Source organism: Hyperoodon ampullatus (assembly GCF_949752795.1).
Source record: "Hyperoodon ampullatus genome assembly, chromosome: 2".
NCBI classification, from domain to species: domain Eukaryota; kingdom Metazoa; phylum Chordata; class Mammalia; order Artiodactyla; family Ziphiidae; genus Hyperoodon; species Hyperoodon ampullatus.
This window is the reverse complement of record NC_136915.1, coordinates 50,624,256-50,643,729: the sequence shown is the minus strand read 5'-3', so window position 1 is coordinate 50,643,729 and position 19,474 is coordinate 50,624,256. Positions and strand designations below refer to the sequence as shown.

Here is a 19,474-nt window from a genome sequence, read left to right as displayed (position 1 = left end):
GATTCTTAGAACTGTATATTCTTATTATGAGAGTGTGTTCCTATTTTCTCTTAGACTGTAAACTCTTAAGAGTGTTTTTCTTATGACATTTATCATAACCATTTATTCATAGCTTGTGTTCTATAAATGTTTAAAATTCAGCATGCATTTATTAAGTACCTATTATGTGCAGTACATGAAGTTAAACACAGAAAACAAAGGAAATAGAAAGGCATATTCTAGCTGTAGAGTGGGAAAACATTGCTTACTTTAAAAGAGATGAAGGCATATTTACTAAGATTTGAATTTATAAAAAGTAAAAGATGTTGACACGGCAAAATGTAATAAAATTAATGTGGAAACGAAAGTGAAAAAAATATTTTACCAACATATGCAATAAAATCTTATTATGCAAAACAGATGAAGATTTGATGGAAATATGTATGGTCTGTAACAGGATTCTGCTTGATAGGTAGAGGAGAAAAACAGTTCACAGATGAACAAATAGTAACAGAAAACCTTTATAAAGTATGTATAGTTTTTCTAGCAATTAAGGAAATGTAGCTCAGACATCTCCAAAGTGCATTTTATTCAGTAAAAGATTTACTCAAGAAACATATAATGTGCAAAAACAAAAAACAAAAAACCACATTAGTACATGTAATGCAAAAGTATTAAAAACAACAAAAGTGTGTTCTAATCCCTTTTTTCTAAGCCTTTTTATCAGTACTTCCATGCCAGCTTTTTAAAAAACAGACTTTATTTTTAAGAGCAATTTTAGATTCATAGCAAAATTGGGTGGAAGGTAGAGATTTCCCATCTACCTCTTGCTTCCATAGGGAAACAGGTTCCCCCCACTATCAAAATCCTGTAGCAGAGTGCTACATTTGTTACAGTAGTTGAACCTACATTGCCCCATTATTATGACCCAAAGTCCATAGTTTACATTAGGGTTCACTCTTAGTGTTGTACATTCGATGGGTTTTGACAAATGTATAATGACATGTGTTTATCATTATAGTACCACATAGAGTAGTTTCATTGCCCTAAAAATGCACTCTGCTCTGCCTGTTCCTCCCTGTCTTCACCCCAGCCTCTGACAACCATGGATCTTTTTAGTGTCTCCGTAGTTTTGCCTTTTCCAGAATGTCATGTATGTAACTAGGGTCATAGACTATGTAGCCTTTGCAGATTAGCTTTTTTTTTTCACTTAAAAACATACATTTAAGGTTCTTCCATGTCTTTTTATGGCTTGATAAAAGCCATAAAAGTAGCCAGCACTATTTCTTATTAGTGCTGAATAATATTTCATTGTCTGCTTGCATCACAGGTTATGCAGTAACCTACTAAAGGACATCCTGGTTGCTTCCAATTTTGGCAATTACAAGTGAATAAACAAACGCTAAGCAGTTTTTTGTTTCCTGCCAGTCACTTAACCTCTTTAGGGCTCAATTTTCTTCTCTGTAAAATTTAACTGATGATTTCTAGGGATTCTGAGGTTTGAAATTATGTGGTTATCTGGATAGAAATCATAAAATTTTATGTTCTGTTGATGATGAATAACTCAGCTATGTATGTACGCGGATGACATTATAAGTTGGTAAAGCCTTTCTGGTGAAAGCAGTCTGGTCCTATATAACAAAAATTATACTCTATTCTTACTCTTTGATTAGATCATTCTATTTTAGGGGGTCTCCCTCAAGTAAACCCAAATGGAGGTTAAAAAATAACATCTCTTTTTTAAACAAAGGTTTTCATAGCAGGGTAATTTATAAAAGCCACATAAAACAAAACTATGGAAGCAATTCAAATGCCCAGTCGTGGGGAAACGCAAAGTAAATTGCATGAGGGCAGGGATCATGACTATTCGTTCTAATCAGTGTGTACCTAGCACCTCCTCAGTGTGATGTTCTAAATATTTGTTGAATGTAAAAGTCCTGAATAAAATAATTTAAGGGAAAGAGAAGAGCTTTTACTGAAAGATTGTAGGATATGGCACTCTCTTTTCTTTGTTTGCTGCTTTGCATCTCTCATTGCTAAATTCAGCTGTGCCAGCTACTACCTGCCGAACTCCACACTTGGCCCTTTACTGATACCAGTGAAGGCCTTAGGCATGTGATGTAGCAGCCGTGACAGGTTGGCTTCTCACTTGGAAAAGAACATCAACATGGTTGTAGGGGAGTTAAAGCAAGAGTAGACTGTACGTCCCAGTTTTGACAGGACAGTCTCAGTTTATGCCTGATGTCTCAGTGTAAATCTTATTTTAATAGCATTTCCTTTCACTCCCAAAGGTATCCTTGTTTGGACAGTAGGTCACCATTTAGCTGAGGGTCTCAATTTCTTTTTACTTTAGTGCTATAGTTGGGAAACATTTTCTTCCTTTTTTCAGTTCAGTTTACTTTAACAAACATTTATTTAACACTCAGTACATATTCAATCTACTGTATTGTGAGATACAAAGAAACTTCAGACAAGGCCCCTATCACCAAAGAATTTCACTTTAATGCTTTTTCCTCTTCAGTTTATTTTGGTAACTTATAGCCTCATTCAGGGTCAAAGGTCTCCTAGACCCAAGCTCTTGCCCTGGCCTCGACCATTTAAGAAGACCCTTTTCTGGCTTGCCGCTGGTTGCATGCCCCCCTCTCCTGTGGGAGCTCAGGGAGTAGTCCCTTTTAAGAGCCTGTGCCCTCACCACATGGCACTCTGGTATTTGGGATAGTGGAATTCCTCGCCCAAACACTCTGGAGCCCACTTTCAGGGCCTGCATGGACCTCTTCCTTTGGACGCGCACACACAAGGTCCCTCACTGTGCCAAGTAGGCCAGGGGTGGGAGGAGAAGGGAGTGGGCAGCAGGCCAGTGGCAGCGGCTGGGGTAGGCTCCCTGCAACCTTACACGTGAAATTAAAGAATTCTAATTTTGTACTTGGCTGTTAGAGTCATTTTTTAAAAAAAGGTACAGCTACTTTTTTTTTTTTTTTTAAATATTAATTAATTATTTATTTATTTCTGGCTGCATTGGGTCTTAGTTGCAGCACACGGGATCTTTTGTTGTGGCATGCGGGCTTCTCTCTAGGTGGGGCGTGGGCTCTGTAGTTGCAGTGCGCAGGCTTAGTTGACTCTGCGGCATGTGGGATCTTAGTTCCCCAACCAGGGATCGAACCCGCGTCCCCTGCATTGGAACACGGATTCTCAACCACTGGACCACCGGGAACATCCCCGTCAGAGTCATTTTGATTGTCTGTTCCTCAAAGTAGAATAGAACATTTTTTTATGTAGTCATTTTAGATGTTTAAATATATGGTATCTGAGCCTCCATTTGCATTCTTGCCATGGACCCCACAAATATCAGGAGCAGGCCCACTCAGAGGAAAACCTAAAATCCGTAGTGTGACCTGTGAGATCCCGCAGTCTGCTCCTGCCTCCTTCCCGCCTCTGCTGCAGCTGCCCTGGCTTCCTCCACAGCACTCCAGCCACGCTCCCTTCTCAGGTTCTGGCACTCACTGCTGCTTCTTGGAATTCTCTTCTTCTAGGTACCCATGCGACCTCTTCCCTCAGGTCCTTGTCCTTTAGGTCTTCTCCCCACTGCTCCAAGTCATTATTTTATCAGTGAGAACTTTTATTTTTGAAACTTTGCTACTCCCCAAGCACTGACTCTCCCCTCCCCTGCTTTTCTTCCCTTAACATGCATCAATCAAACATTTAGAAGTAGTAAAAACCTAAACTAGCTTTTCCCCTTAAACATCTTTCTTTTAAAACCCCTTAGGTATTAAGACTTTTTTCCCTTAAAAAAAATTGCTATTTTAGTTTTCATGTCTTAAAGTCATTCATGTACCCGCTTTGAAGAAGCACATAGTTCTCTAATGCTAGTACTTAAAGCGGCAGTCTCCCTATCCTGCCTTCAGTTTCAAGGGTAACCATTTGCAACTCTATTAAATGATTCTTTTGGTATTTCCCACCTTATCTGTATAACGTGCTTATATCGCTACTTCCTAACTTTTCGGTTTTAGGTATTAGCTATTTCTTTTCCCCCATAGAGGATGAGAATTAAGTTCTCCCTTACCACTGTCACACCCTGTGCATACACACAGATGTATCTAGCTCTCCCTGTTCCCAGTATGGTTAAGTTGTGATTTTGGTTAGATAAATATGCAGTTTTTAAAAACTGTAAACACTAATCACAGCTGAGCCATGTCGTATACTGTGCTTACTTCTTTTCCCTGCATCATTTTATTTTTCCTGGAGTTAAAAGTTGTCATGATGTTGATTTGCTTACTTTTCTAGGTTATTAGCATCATTTCCACCCCAGTCATGTATATCTTCTTTCAGTATGTTCACATCTGTTTTCTGTTGTTTTCTTTCTCTTGAAAAAAATCTCTCTGCATCTTCAGATATTCTCTAATCTGAATAATGTTCTCAGGATTGGCTTGAGTTTGACAAATCATAGAGATACTTCCAAGAAGGCTTATTTATCCCCAACAGGACAGTGGGCAGTCATTGCAAATTTAGTTGTTTTTTGCAGATATCTTATTATATGAACAAATCATGTAAATATAACTATTTACTATGAATTTATATATGGTTCTCTTTCATATGTTGTAATTAAGTTACCTTTTATTGCAAAAATACAGAATGTATTCTTATATTTCATTGTTTTACATAGAGCATATTAGGAATTACTGGAATGACCTTAATTAATTTATATATGTGTATATATTCTGTGTTGTATTCTTTCTTTATAGGCACTCAAAATTAGAGAGACCTGTAATTGCCCACCACTTTCTGGACCAGACCCTCGATTACTGTTCAAACTCAGCATGAAGAATTTTCTTGAAGAAGCAAAGAAAGAAGACCTAAATATCACTGTTAAACCAAAAATGGATACTCTTCCCATTCAAAACGAGAAGCAAATACCATTAACGTGTATAGTTGAGTAAAGAACTGGCAGTGGAATTAAAATTTATGAGACACCAGATATATGAAGAATGCAGTAATCCTTATCATTTTCATGTTACTTTTTAAAAAATATTGTTTGAAATTAAAAAAAAAGGATACTCAGGGTCAAATCATGTATATTACAGGTATTATCTAAATTCTTATACTAGGTATTTATTTTTCATAAAATATTGATACATTTTAATCTATTTTAAAATATCTTCAATGAGGAAAATGTCACAGAATAAATTTATATTACACATTTTACTCTGTTGTATACTTTTGATTTGGAGGGCAGAACTCTAGTGGATGAAAAATCAGAATATCAGAATGTGCAGTAATTGTTACTGTCGAGAGGGTTCCAGCTGAGCCTAAACTGCATTTCAGAGTCTGGGTGGTTATGATCAACTGGGAAACTGACAGTCTGAAATATGCAGAAATTGGTTTGCATTAGGGTGGGATTATATGGAATAGGGGACCTTGAGATAGAGAGATTCCTGGTCCTTGCTTATGGCCGATGAGGGATTAAGAAGCTGAAGAAGCTTTTTTCATGGGGAGGCACAAGTAGTGCTGTTTGTGATCCAAGTGGCCAAGGGAGAAAATGGGGAGAGAGGATCATCTCTGCATACATAGTGTGCTTGTGTTGCATTGACGTCTTAACAGGAAGTCATGTCAACTTGGCCTCTTGACGGTATTAGTTTGGGTATCTCTAGGGTTCTCAGAGAAGACAACCACCGTATTCTCACTGAGGACCAGAAGACTCAGGGGCGCGGCGCAGCCCCCAAGTTGATCTTCCTGGGCAGCAGACATGGACAAAGGGCTGAATGAAGATGAGAGACGCACAAGACACATCCCTAGTGATACCCAGGAATTACTGTGTTAGTTAAATGTGGAAATAGGTTTTAAAAATATATTAGTATTTATGTATTATTAGTACTCCCATGCTGGTGAAGTCCAGTGATGTTGAGGTTATATTTCTAAGACATTTTTCTTATAAGGCATTAAATCAAATCATTCCTTAGAATTAAAGGGAAATAAACTACCTTTTATTGAGTTTCTACTATGAGCTGTGCCCATGTATTACACAACCCTGTGAAGCAGGTTTTATTACAGGCATACCTCAGAGATACTGTGGGTTCGGTTCCAGACCACTGAAAGAAAGCAAATATCGCAATCAAGTGAGTCAAAAATATTTTGGCTTCCCAGTGCATATAAAAGTTATGTTTATACTATACTGTAGTCTGTTAAGTGTGCAATAGCATTATATCTAAAAAACAATGTACATACCTTACTTAAAAAATAATGCTGTTGGGAAACTATGACTCAGGATCGCCACATATCTTCAATTTGTAAAAAACACGGTATCTGTGAATTGCAATAAAGTGAAGCACAATAAAACAAGGTATGCCTGCATTTTCATTTTATGATGAGAATTAGGCTTGGAGTGGTTAAATGATATACTCAATGTCTCTTATCTAGAAAGAGCAAAGCTAGATCTGTCTGACTACAAATCTGTCCACTTCCACACTTGGTATCTAAAAACTAAGCTATCAAAAGAAAAAGAACAAACTCTATTCTCAGTTGTTTGTTAGCTTCCTCATGTATGACTTTGATACAGGTAAAAATCTCAGTACAAAATCAAGGATCGTTTATATTATCTCTAGGATTTTCCAGGTCCTCCTCTCAGACCCTTCTGTCTAACTTCACATCAAAAGCCTGGAGTGAGGCAGGATAGGAGTGGAACCTCTCGCCCTGCCTGTGAAAGCCTGTGACTTCTCATTTGCTGTGTGCCCTGACACAATTACATTTTCTTAGACAAAATATTGACCTAGTTGTTAAGACAAGTCCAGAGCCTATTTATGTTTCTCGGGGCTTACTATAGATTGCTTGTAAGGAATTTCCTGATCTGCCCGCAAGACAACACTTGTAAGGCAGAGGTTCAGATTAACTGTTCTCCATACAGTTGTTCTTTCCTCTCCCTAGTGATTGATGTTCTGTCACAGGCACTCCATGACATGCAAAGACATCTGGAGAATGTCACCTACAGGTAAACAGTAAAACACACCATTAGATTTCCCTGTAGGTTTCCTAAGAAAATAGTGTAGTGGAGACCCTAAGTCTATTTTTTTTTCTTCCATTATCACGTCTAATTGTTCAGACTTCCTAGAACCCCATACAAGTTGACATCATGTCAGAAAGAGCAGAGAAAATATAGAGATAATACCTTTATAGTACATATGAAAAAGATTTTTTTTTAACCCATGGAATCAGTAAATGTAAGAGAAATGTTACATTTCAGCTCAGGGTTTTAGGAGAAATTAAATAACAATTGGAATGTAATATGTGTATGTATGCTTTAAGTTGTACATGGAAACGACCTCTGTATGTCCTGCATTTAGTTGCATAACTTACTTTTAGTGCTTTTTACGTGCCTGTAAGATTTAGATGTTATTGGCTGGTTAGCTTAGTTGTAAGAAGCATGATGCTAGTAAATCCAAGGCACAAATTCAATCTAATCTCTTATAATCCAGATAGTTGTAAGACTGTATCCTCTAAAACTAAACTCAAAGAAAATATGTGTATTTACTGCTATGTCCCTAATACCTAACCATTTTTGGCATATTAGCGTTTTACTGATAATGTACACTCAACATCATCTGGCCAAAAGATTTTTAAAAAAAGAAATAATCATACCCGGTGAAATCTCTGTCTCTTGGTAACATGGGCAAGTCACTTAAACCCTCTAACCCTCATTTCTTCATTTGCAAAATGGGGATAATAAATCCTACCTTATAGGTTGACGTGATGATTAAGGGAAATGATGTACTGAAAGCATTTAGCACAGTGTCTAGAGCTCCAAACATAATAAAAATAGCTCCAATTTATTGAATTCTTACTTTGTACTAAGCACTGTGCTATGCATTTTTCAAGCACTATTGCACCTCACTGCAGTTGCAATAATAGATGATAGGTATTATATGATCCCCCATTATAGATCAAGAAACTAATGTTGAGGGGGTTAATGAAACTTGCTCAAGGTTACATAGTATATTTCTTAAGATTATTTTACTTGCAAGAACAGAAAAACCAACTCAAACTCAATCAAGAAAAGTTATTGCCTCACCTAACAGAAAAGCCCAGAAGTGCACTAGCTTTGGACACAGTTTGGTCCAGAGGATCATGATATCATCAGAGCAATGGCTCTCTCCCTGTGATTTTTCTCAGCTCTGGCTTCTCTCCCCTGATGATATCAACATGGCTGTAGGCAGCTGCCAGGTTTACTTCGCATCTAGGTGGAAAGAGTGACCCATCTTGCAACTTCTGAAACAAAGCCTTCAACACTAACTGCAGCCTCTAAAGAGCATCCCAGAAGCAATCACCGTGGCAGGGGATGGGATTGTCCTAACTGGCTGGAGCCAAGGATGGGCACAGTCAACAGTACCTAAACAGAGCTCTACCGCATGGTGAGGGACATGCAACCACGAGGTCTGTAAGTAATGAATAAAAACCTGTTACCTTTGTCCTCTTTGAGCAAGAAAAGTAACAAGATGATCCTTTGAAGATTGGTCTGAAAGTATATTTAATGTGAACAAAACAATGTAGCAAAATTTTACATTGATAACGATAGTGGATTTGCATCGACACATTTGCTTTACTATTTACAAGGTATTTTTTTCTGACCTGAATTATATCCTCAGAACCAACCTATGAGATTGGAAGGACAAGTGGCATTTACTCACAGGGGAGAAAACTAAAGCTTGGAGTAATTAGGCAAATTACCCAAGTATGCACTCCAAGTAAATGGCTGAACTGGGATTGGAAGGAAAGGATTCATTAATTTGTAATCTTGTGCTCATTCAGCAATACCACATTCTTTGGAGAGAGAGGCATTACCTCCATTTTTTATCTGGAAACCAAAGCTCAAAGATATTAAGCAACTGTGTGCCCAGCACTACTCAGCAAGTAACAGCAGAATTGAGATTCAAACCCTCATCTTCTGACTCCAGAGTCTGTGCTCCTCATCCATTTACTACTTCAGTTGGCAAATCTCATAAAGGAAGTGGGAATGCAAAGGGTTTCTTTCCCTTCACCCCTCGCCTGTGAACAGTGGGGCAATACCCTCTCTTCCCTCACTTAAAAGCACTCATTGTAATACTCTATGGCAGGTGGTAAAAATTATCTATTTTAAGTATATTCCAATACATGGAGATAAAATTTCTGGTTATTGTCCTATAACTTTTTTTTTAATTGAAGTATAGTTGATTTACAATGTTGTCTTAATTTCTGCTGTACAGCAAAGAGACTCAGTTATACATATATACATTCTTTTTTATATTCTTTTCCATTATGGTTTATCTCAGGATATTGAATATAGTTCCTTGTGCTGTACAGTAGGACCTTGTTGTTATCCCTTCTACATGTAATAGTTTGCATCTGCTAACCCCAAACTCCTAGTCCAGCCCTCCCTCTTCCCCCTCCCTCTTGGCAACCACAAGTCTGTTCTCTTTGTCTGTGAGTCTGTTTCTGTTTCGTAGATAGGTTCATTTGTGTCATATTTTAGTTTCCACATATAATTGACATCATATGGTATTTGTCTTTCTCTTTCAGACTTCACTTTGTATGATAATCTCTAGTTGCATCCATTTTGCTGCAAATGGCATTATTTCATTCTTTTTTATGGCTGAGTAATATTCCATTGTGTGTGTGTGTGTATATATATATACACCACATCTTCTCTATCCATTCATCTGCTGATGGACATTTATGTTTTTTCCATGTCTTGGCTATTGCAAATAGTGCTGCTGTGAACATTGGGGTGTAGGTATCTTTTCAAATTAGAGTTTTGTCTGGATGTATGCCCAGGAGTCAGATTGCTGGATCATATGGTAATTCTATTTTTAGTTTTGTGAGGAACCTCCATACTGCTTTCCATAGTGGCTGCACCAACTTACATTCCCACCAACAGTGTAGGAGAGTTCCCTTTTCTCTGCACCCTCTCCAGCATTTGTATAACGTGTTTTTATTTGAGACCTAGAGACTTCCTTAATCTGGTAAGAAATATCTCTCATTTCATTGTGGAAAGAAAACGCTATCAGTGCGCTTCCCCTTTGCACCTTACTCCCTAACTTCCATTGTAAAACCAATAGCCTTCAAAGGTAGGCCAGTGACTCTAGCTTTTTAATGACAAAGAACTCGTTTTATATGACCTGGCTGTACGTGCATGGACTTGTGCAAACAAGTTCTCTCTGTCTTGAAGGGTTGGAGTGTCTAGACACACGACCAGGGTCTCTTGCTGCGCTGGCTGTTTAGGAGCTGAGATCCTTGGCCATGGGGCATAAGTTGCATTGTGGTCCTGCTTCCAGGTCTCAGAGTTGCTATGATGTCATCAAGACCAATCAGGACTGCTGATCATCATGTGATCTCTGGTGCTACCAAATTCCAGCCAAAAGAAAGATTTGTGATTTTAATTCGTCTGAGTGGCCTAATTATATGAGAGAAAATATAACATTTTTAGTTAGGTTCTTTGAAATATTAAGCATAACTGGCAGATTTCAATAACACCTTCACAGGCCACAAGGGGCCTGTGACTTCTTCCTGGGCAGCATGGGTTTACAATCAGATTTGCTTTTTTCTCTCCAGAATATAAAAGAAAGTAAAATTAACATGTATTAATTTTGAGCAATATATCAAATTATAACCATATTTTTGTAGGTTAGTGATGTTGGGTGGTCTACTCAAGGATTCTGTTGTTCCATATTTAAGGATTTTTTAAAGTATTATTTTTGCGGAGAAACAAGTTGAATTTAATTTTTTCCACAGCTATTCCCCTCTGATGTTAGAATACCTTGAGAAAAAGCAAGGGCAGCATGACTAGTCTTATTTTTAATTTGGGGAAATGGGATGATAACATTTTCCCTGCCTGCTTCCTAGGGTTATTAGGGGTTTTAAGTAAAATAATGTGTATCTGCTTTGTACAACATCCAAAATGCGGTACCTGGGTTGATTCTAGCATTGTCTTAGCCTGGGTGATAAGATTATTATTTAGGGCTTCCCTGGTGGTGCAGTGGTTGAGAGTCCGCCTGCCAATGCAGGCGACATGGGTTCGTGCCCCGGCCAGGGAAGAACCCACATGCCGCGGAGCGGCTGGGCCCGTGAGCCATGGCCGCTGAGCCTGCGCGTCCGGAGCCTGTGCTCTGCAACAGGAGAGGCCACAACAGTGAGAGGCCCACCTACCGCAAAAAAAAAAAAAAAAAAAAAAAAAAAAAGATTATTATTTAGGATAGGCCATTTCCAAAATGATGGCCATTTGCCTGATGCGATACAACTCAGAATTGATGATGATCTGTTCTTATCCAAGGGTGAGAAAAAGGGAAGCTTATTGGTAGCATGTTTTGGTTTAGTCTAATTTAGGAGTGTGCATGTGTGTGTGTGTTTAACCTAGTTATTCTATTAATCCTATTATGATTAATAATTAATCAGTGTCCCTGATTTCCATCAATTTCAACATTCTGATGCTTAAATCTAGAGAACTAAGATCAATGTTTTCTGGAAGGGCCAGCCCATTCTCCAGATGATGGACTGGGAGGGTAGGGACTAATATTTGCTGAGTACTACTGAGGACAAGATGCCACAACTTTTCCTCCTTTTAATCCTGGCAGCAGCTCTCAAGACACAGGGTATTCTCCCCACCTACGTATAAGGAAACGGAGGCTCCCAGGGCTGGGTAACTGGGCCAAGGTCACACAGATAGTCCAGGAGTTTAACTGGGTTTGTGAGACTCACAAGACTTTACTGCCTTTCACATGCTGTCTCTCACACAGAAAATGAGAGCAGTTGCCAGGGCAACATGGGAAACATGTATTCGGGGCCCTTCATTCTTGCATCCAGGGCTTTTCTCGTGCTCCATAAGCTCTGAAACTTCCCATGATCTCACCTCTCAACACTCATCTCTTGCCGGGAGCCATCCAGCTAACTGCAGGGTGTTCACGACAAAGCCCCAGCCGCCCTCGGGAACACAGACTGACCCATAGTAAGTGCTCAGTGAATTCAAGTCCAAGGATTGAAAGAATGAGTGACTGGAGGGATGTATAAATGAATCCAAACAAGCAAGCTATAGGAGTCATTTTAATGCTGAGACAGTTTGGGGGTGAGCTTTATTTATAATATAGTGAAGATTTGGAAAGTCTCACCCATGCACACAGGGGTGTTTCTACTTCACCCCCTCCCAGCCCCAGGGTTGTGTAAGCCTTGGCTCTACGACAAACACTCCACGGCAGGGGATGGACAAATCCTGCCCGTTCTGCGTGCTCTAATATCTCACTCACCCTCTGCTCTGCTTTATGTGTCTTCATAGGACTTCTCTCCATCAGAAGTGATAGACGTTTTTGACTCTATGGCTACCCAAAGTCATTGGGGTCACCAGGTTTGATCTGAGCTGATCACAAGTAGCTAACTCCTCCTCTCAAGGGAACTGGTTCAGGAAACACTGAGGATTCAAGGGCTGAAGATGCGGGTTCAGATCCTGCCTTCCTCACCACTGTGTGATGGCTTGGGTCACTCTGCATCTTTGGGCCTCAGCTCATCCTCACTGTACGTTGTGAGGCTGGAGAGAGTTTTGCCACTGCCCCTGCCTCATAGCACTGCAAGACCGCCCCGTGCCCGGGTTCTCCTTGAGGGCAGGGGCTCTGTCACAGCCTTCTTTTTTATCCTCAAGCCAAAGGTCTGCTCAATACCTGTTTCCTAAATCAGTATAAAGAATAGTAACTAGCATTACCTTTTTTATTTACTGAAGTATAGTTCATTTACAATGTTGTGTTAGTTTCAAGTGTATAGCAAAGCGATCAGTTATACACACACACACACTTTTTCAGATTCTTTTCCATTATAGTTTATTACGAGATATTGAGTATAGTTCCCTGTGCTATACAGTAGGTCCTTGTTTATTACCTATTTCATATGTACTAGTATTAATGCTTTAATGTTGTCTGGCAAATTCCTCACAATGGGAGTCTCCATCTTTCTATGAAACAGGCTAATTTTCCTTGTAGGTTTGCCCTAACGTTTGCCCTTAATATTCCAGCCTCTGCAGCCAGACAGACCTGGATCTGAAGCTGGCTCATTCTGAGTGACTTACTTTACTCTGTAAGGCTCAATTGGCTTCTTCTGGAAAATGGAGTCGATGCTTCCTGGGGGTCGGCGTGAGGACCAAATGTGTGTCCAGTGCTGGGCCGTTTCCTGGCATGAAGAAGTCAGCGCCAGCAGTGAGTGTCAGCCTCACTGGTGAGGCCACCCCCGTGTGCCCTCAGCCCCATGGGCTGGCCTGCAGCAGCAGCGGAGAGCTTCTTGTCCACTGCTCTCCCCACCCTCCTGCTTCCTTATCTCCTGAGGCATTTCTCTGGCACTACAGGATTTGGCTCAGCCTCAAGCAGGGACAATCCACAAGTGCAGGGTGAGGGGAGCTCCCTGGGGTGTCCCACAACCAGTGGGGCATCAGAGTCAGTGGATAAATGTCTCATCCTCTTGGGATGATCCTAGGTTGTGTTTCCCCAGTCTGTCATAGGGTCCCCTGTGGAACTGAGTCCCAGTCGCCCACAGCCTTAACCCACTCATTAATGCATCCGGCATTGGCTTTCTCCCTTCCCGCTCTGTTTGTCCACTTCCTTATGTGAGCTTCCTGAGAGCAAGGCCAGGTAAACGACCTGGTGCCTACCTACTTTCCCCTGGTGCCTGTCTCAGGGCCTGCTTTTGGGGGGACCCAAACTGGGAAGTTAGCTATCAAACATTATTATTATTTTTTTTTTTCATTTGCAGTACGTGGGCCTCTCACTGTTGTGGCCTCTCCCGTTGCGGAGCACAGGCTCTGGACGCGCAGGCTCAGCGGCCATGGCGCACGGGCCCAGCCGCTCCGCGGCATGTGGGATCTTCCTGGACCGGGGCACGAACGCGTGTCCCCTGCATCGGCAGGCGGACTCTCAACCACTGCGCCACCAGGGAAGCCCTATTATTATTATTTAGTCCCCATAAGAATCCCACTTAACAGATGACAAAACTGAAGTTCAGAGAGGTGGGAACTGGCCCGTGGTTACTCAGCACATAGTTCTAATAATCCTTCCCTCTTGGGGGTGCCATGAGGAAGTAATGAGTCAACTCTCAAATATAAATGGGCTTCATAAACTGTAGTAGTGGGCACGAGTTGTTTATTGTCCCTTCATAATGCCACCTCTTCTAATGATGGTGACACGGAAAGTGATCCTCTGATGCCCAGAGTAGACATAAACATGCCCAAGTACGATAGCTAATCATTCCTCATTCAGGCCCCATAATCAGTCCCCAGAGCAGCCTCAGAGTTTGAACGTGTTATCTGTGATTCATAGACTCTGGATGTGGAGTGACCCTAATAGCCGCCCCTGCAGTGGGAGTTTTGACCTGGAAATCATAGTCCAGGCATAAAGTGGTTTTTACATGCATGCGACAGCCCGTCCGGGGACAGGAGAAGTTTATGTAACAGCCGGAAGAGATTGCAGAGTAACACTCAAAGGCCTTGTCCAGAACCCAGTAATCTGTCGGGAGTCAAAATGTGAAGGAAATGCAGGCTGGGAAGACAAACCAGTTTTGGGGAAGCCTGCTCAGAAGCGCTCCAACTTACTCTGCAGGGGACATTCAGGTTGGATTGTTCTGGAAATGCGGTCACTAGGGCTCAGCAAGGTCCTGAGTCACTGACAATGAGACCAGTAACCAGAGCAATAACGAGAGCCACCATTCGTTAGTGGATGAATAACGAATCACCTTTTGCAAGCCAGGCCCCGAAAGCACTTGACGTGCAGGAGCTGGTTTGATTCCTGCAACCATTCTGTGAAGTGGATCTGATCGTCCCACTTTATAGATGACTGCAGAAATCAGAGCCTAGAGAGCTTGGGTGACTTGACCCAGAGTCACAGTGTGGACCATCCCCATCCTTCAAGCTCATGGGCCCCAGATTTAATGCCATGTGATGCCATTAGATGAGGGTGGGTTAGCTGTTTGGCTTGTTGTTTGGTTTATAATGCACAAAAATACAGTGTGATGTGGAGAAGTGCCTTTTGAATCAGACAGACCTTAGACAAATTCCCTCACTTTCCCAGGACTAATTTCACTCCTACCAAATATTCAGTGATATCTTCTTCACAGAGCAGCCATGAGAAGGTAGTGAGTTTATGCATGTATGTGCCTGGCACATGGTAACCGATCACCACTTGCTGTTTCTCTTTCCCTTTCAAACTTACGGCTTATAGTCCAGTTACTTCCAAAGATGATTTGCAAAGGAAAGTTTGGGGTCAAAATCTAAGAGGAGATTCACTTCTTGCCAGGCCTCAAATGATTTAAGAGATTCTTTTGTAAGGCAGAGAATGTCAAGAGACAAATACAAGAAGGGTTTTTCAATGAGGTCTTTTGTTTTCTACTCAAGGTAACATTATGTAATATTCAGGCAATACCTTCCCTGGTTTCTCTGCCCTCTGACAGTGAGCTCTCTCTCTTTGAACTATTTCAAAGGTGGCAGCAGAGCTGGAGAGCCCTCCTTACCCCCAGCCTCACTGACATATGAATGGCAGACAGAGGTCCCATGGTCAAGTTCAATGATCACACCTGGTCACTGACTCTCTTCCTTAAAGGGGACTGCCTCTCCCTGTTTTTACTCAAGATGTTGATAAGATGTTGAACTAGGCTAAGTTTCTACATGAGACTTATGAAAAGTAATAATGATCAAAATAAAACAAAAATTAAAACTAAAGTTTTCTTAGGGCCAAATATACCACAAACAGGAGAGGACCACTTCTTGGAGAGGATGGTATGGTGAAGGTGGACAACACAGAAAGAGCTAGTTTACTACTCATAGGACTGAGGCTAATGGTCACACAAGTTATATACTGCACACCTCCAAAGGGCGCCACCCACCCAAACTACAATGGGAACAACACCTGGTAGAGTTATACAACAAGGCAGCCCTACCTATGATGCTTTTATCTTTTCTGTCAAGGAGAATGATCATCAAGGTAGAACATAATGAAGGGTGAGCTGAAGTTCTAGGTGGAAGAAGACATGGTCAGAGAGAACCTGGATGCCTTTATTAATGTTTATAATCACAGTAGGCAATAGTAATAGTTAACACTTAAGGAGTAAAACTTGTCAGAAATTCTACTAAGCACTTTGCATATATTATCCCATTTTACCCTCAAGTATAATATTGTTGCCAACAGCCGTCCTTCCTCTTCCCTTCCAGCAAAGCTGTATTTTGTTTAAATGGCAGTGTGCCCTGCCCAAGGAGGTAAATCATGATCATCTAAGTCAGTCATAGCAATGCTGTCTCCCTAAGCCAGTGATTGGTCTAGGAGTAGGTATGTGACTGGATCTGGCCAATGAGAAATAGAGAAAAGTCTAATATTTTCCAGGATGGCAAATATTTTCCCCGCCCGAGAAAGATGAGAGAGGCCACAGAAAACGCTAGTTGTTTGTTTATTTTATTTTACATTTTTAATTGAAGTATAGTTGATTTACAATGTTCTGTTAATTTCTGCTATACAGAAAAGTGATTCAGTTATACATATATACATATATATATTCTTTTCCATTATGGTTTATCTCAGGATATTGAATATAGTTCTCTGTGCTATACAGTAGGACCTTGTTGTTCATCTATTTTGTTTTTTTTTTATAAACCTGTGTCTTCTATCCCTACTTTGCAAGTTTTGTGTTAAGATATGATGTCTGTTGCTGCTGTGGCCTTTTAATGAACTTGAGGACAGGCCAAGAGAATCATGAAAATACCAACCTAGAACGCCAACATCACTGTATTGCTGAGCCAATGCTGGCACTGCCTCCCTTGAAACCTTTTATGAAATGAGATAATTAAATGTCTGTATTGTTTATGCTACTGTTAATTAAGTACTCTCTTACTTGCACCTGAAAGAAATCCTACTGATAAAACATTTTTGGTTCCATTTTGCAAATTAGTTAACTCTCCCAGTGTCACCCAGCAAGTAAATATGTTTCAAGCCAGGTCTGTCTGGGCCTGAGCTTTTCACTGCCGCTATTCTGCCTGGGGCCAAGTCTAAGGTCCAGGGGAATTACATTCCAAGGGCACTATGCTGGCCCAGCCAAATAAGAAGAACTCTCAACAGTAGACAGCTTTGCCGGGGAGGGAGCTCTAGGTTACTGGAAATAGTCAAGCAAAGACAAGACTACCATCCGTAAGGTCTGTTGGAAAGGAGAGTCCGGCTCTGAGTAGGGACAAGTGAGGAAGTGGAACTGTGAGTGAGAGGCAAATGTTCTGTGAATGTGTTCTGGAATAGAACCAAGTGTATCCAAAGACTAGGTAAAAAGAAGTTGCAGCCCTGGCTAACCAGGGTTTCGGTCTGAGAGAGCATCTCAGTCCTCTGTGCTCAAGGAACAGGTATGATGGCTCTGCTTCTGGACCACCAAGGGCAACGATGTGGTGACCCATAAAGGTCAGGTCTGAGTCTACATCAGGGTCCTAGCTCTTCCATTTCTTACCTGTGAGCCTCAGCTTCCCCCTTTGTCAAATGGGAAGAATGGACTTGGTATACTTCACAGGGCCACTGTGAGGATTAAATGAGATGATTGTACATGTCCACAAAGATTTATTGAGGACCTACTATGTGCCTAGCCTTCTGCTGAATCCTGATGTCTGTGTCAGCTATAAAGAGTTCCCCAAATTTAAAATGTTAAGTATTATTCTTTATTTAAAAAAACTGCCCAACTCTTCTCTCCTTCCCACCCCACCAAGGGAATAAAACAAGGACCCCATTTATCTATTTTGAAAGAAATTGAGCTCTTATCCAGGAAAATAGAAGAAATGGCTCCAACAGACAGAGTTTCCAGCAAGACAAATCCCCCAGTGGCCTCTCTCTGCCACCGCTCAATAATGGTGTTTGCTATAAATCAGAGAGCTTCTTTATCAAGTGCCTTGGAAGCGCTTGGGACCAATTTAGCCCTAGAGTGAGATTAATCACAAATGCTGCTTTAGAAAGAGTGATGGGTGTGAATGAGAAGGGTCAGTAGAGATCATTTCGATTTACCCCGATTGCTATAGATAGCTGGAGTTTGCAGAACTAGGGCTCTAAGTTTTTACCATTTCTGTTTGAGAAAAATTATTGCAACCAGAATGCTTCTGTACCCCTAACAATGGCCTAGAAGGATAGGGGAAGGAACTAATGTTTTTTTAAAGTACCTACTATGTGTGCCAGACGCTATGTTGACATCATCTGTTTTAATCCCCATAACAACTCCATGTAATAGGTCTGGTTACCCTCATTTTTGAGACCTAGAGCAGGGAAATCCCTTGTACAAATGACCAAGTGGCAGAGATGAGAATAAAATGCAGGTCTGTATGACTCCAACATCTGACCACAGAGCCTCACAGGACCTTGACTGTAGATCCCTGGCAGCAGAGTTCCATGTAGTCACCAGGACAAAAATGGAAGTGGTTTCCTGAGATTGCTGGCCCTAGCAATGATGTCTGAAACAGTCCTCTAGGAGCCAGCTTTCATGGCACTGTTCTGGGATGACCTTCTCAAACATCTCACATTTTTTCATAAGATAGAGAATGAATGAATGAATGGATGGATGGATGAGTAGGAATCTGCCTCCTCTCTGCTCATGCACAGTATGGCAGCCACGGAGGGTGTGGACCCACTCAGCACCCCCTTCAAGAGAACCTGCTGTGGGGAGCTTAGCTTACTGGTGCTCTAGCTGCCATACCTTCAGGTCCACCGTAAGTTTCACCTGGATGGCTCCCAGCCAGTGGCTGGGCATAGCACGGGTGCTAGAGCTGGGCTGGGCCATTCCTGCCTCACAGGAGGCACCTGTAATAGACAGCCTTCGCGTGGGGACTCCCTGTTGGCCTAGCTGAGACTTTCTTACAATGGTACTAGTCAGAAGTCCTCCCGACTGAGTCCTCCTTCCTTCCTACTCTCCCTTCATGTGTGTCAGACCTCATCACGGTCTGCAGGCTCTCCCTGCCTACTCCTCCCCTCCACACATCATTCACCTACATTTCTCCAATACATCTCTTGCACATCGAATCCCGTCTTGGTGTCTGCTTCTTGGGAGACTCTAGTAGACAAACATAGTGATTCTATTTCCCCAACCCAAATGTCTATCACCAGGAAAACAGATCAATATTATGATATTGACATGCAATGGAATGCTATCGAGCGGTGAAAATGAATGAATTAGAGATAAAGGCCTCAACGTGGATACATCTCAAAAATACAATATTGAGCAAAAACAAAAAAAGTTGCGAGTGATAGATGCAGGATGTAATATGTATATAAAGTTTTAAAACATGCAGAACAAAGCAGTACATCATTTGTAGATATGTACATATGTAATCAAAGTATAAAAACACACTAGGTAGTAAGAAGCTCCAACTTCAGGAGTGAGGCTGCCACTGGGGAGAGAAAGAAAGGAGAATGCAGTCAGGTTTTCTATTTCAAGCTGGGTGGTTGGTACATGGTTGCTCATTGTACCTGTGCTTTTTATCTGCCTAAAGTATTTCATGAAAAAT

At 41.2% G+C, this 19,474-nt stretch overlaps 1 protein-coding gene across 2 annotated transcripts in view; it reads left to right on the top strand.

Annotated features, from left to right (window-relative positions):
• OMA1 (OMA1 zinc metallopeptidase) overlaps nucleotides 1–4,940 on the top strand; it is a gene marked incomplete at its 5' end in the record, with an annotated part of 87,434 nt that extends 82,494 nt beyond the window's left edge. For both annotated transcript variants that reach the window (XM_079696621.1, XM_079696622.1), the window contains one exon: nucleotides 4,719–4,940. In XM_079696621.1, the coding sequence (XP_079552747.1) occupies nucleotides 4,719–4,913 (195 nt within the window). In that variant the 3' untranslated portion in view covers nucleotides 4,914–4,940. The remainder of the gene's footprint in view (nucleotides 1–4,718) is intronic.
• Between the last annotated feature and the right edge of the window lie 14,534 nt (nucleotides 4,941–19,474).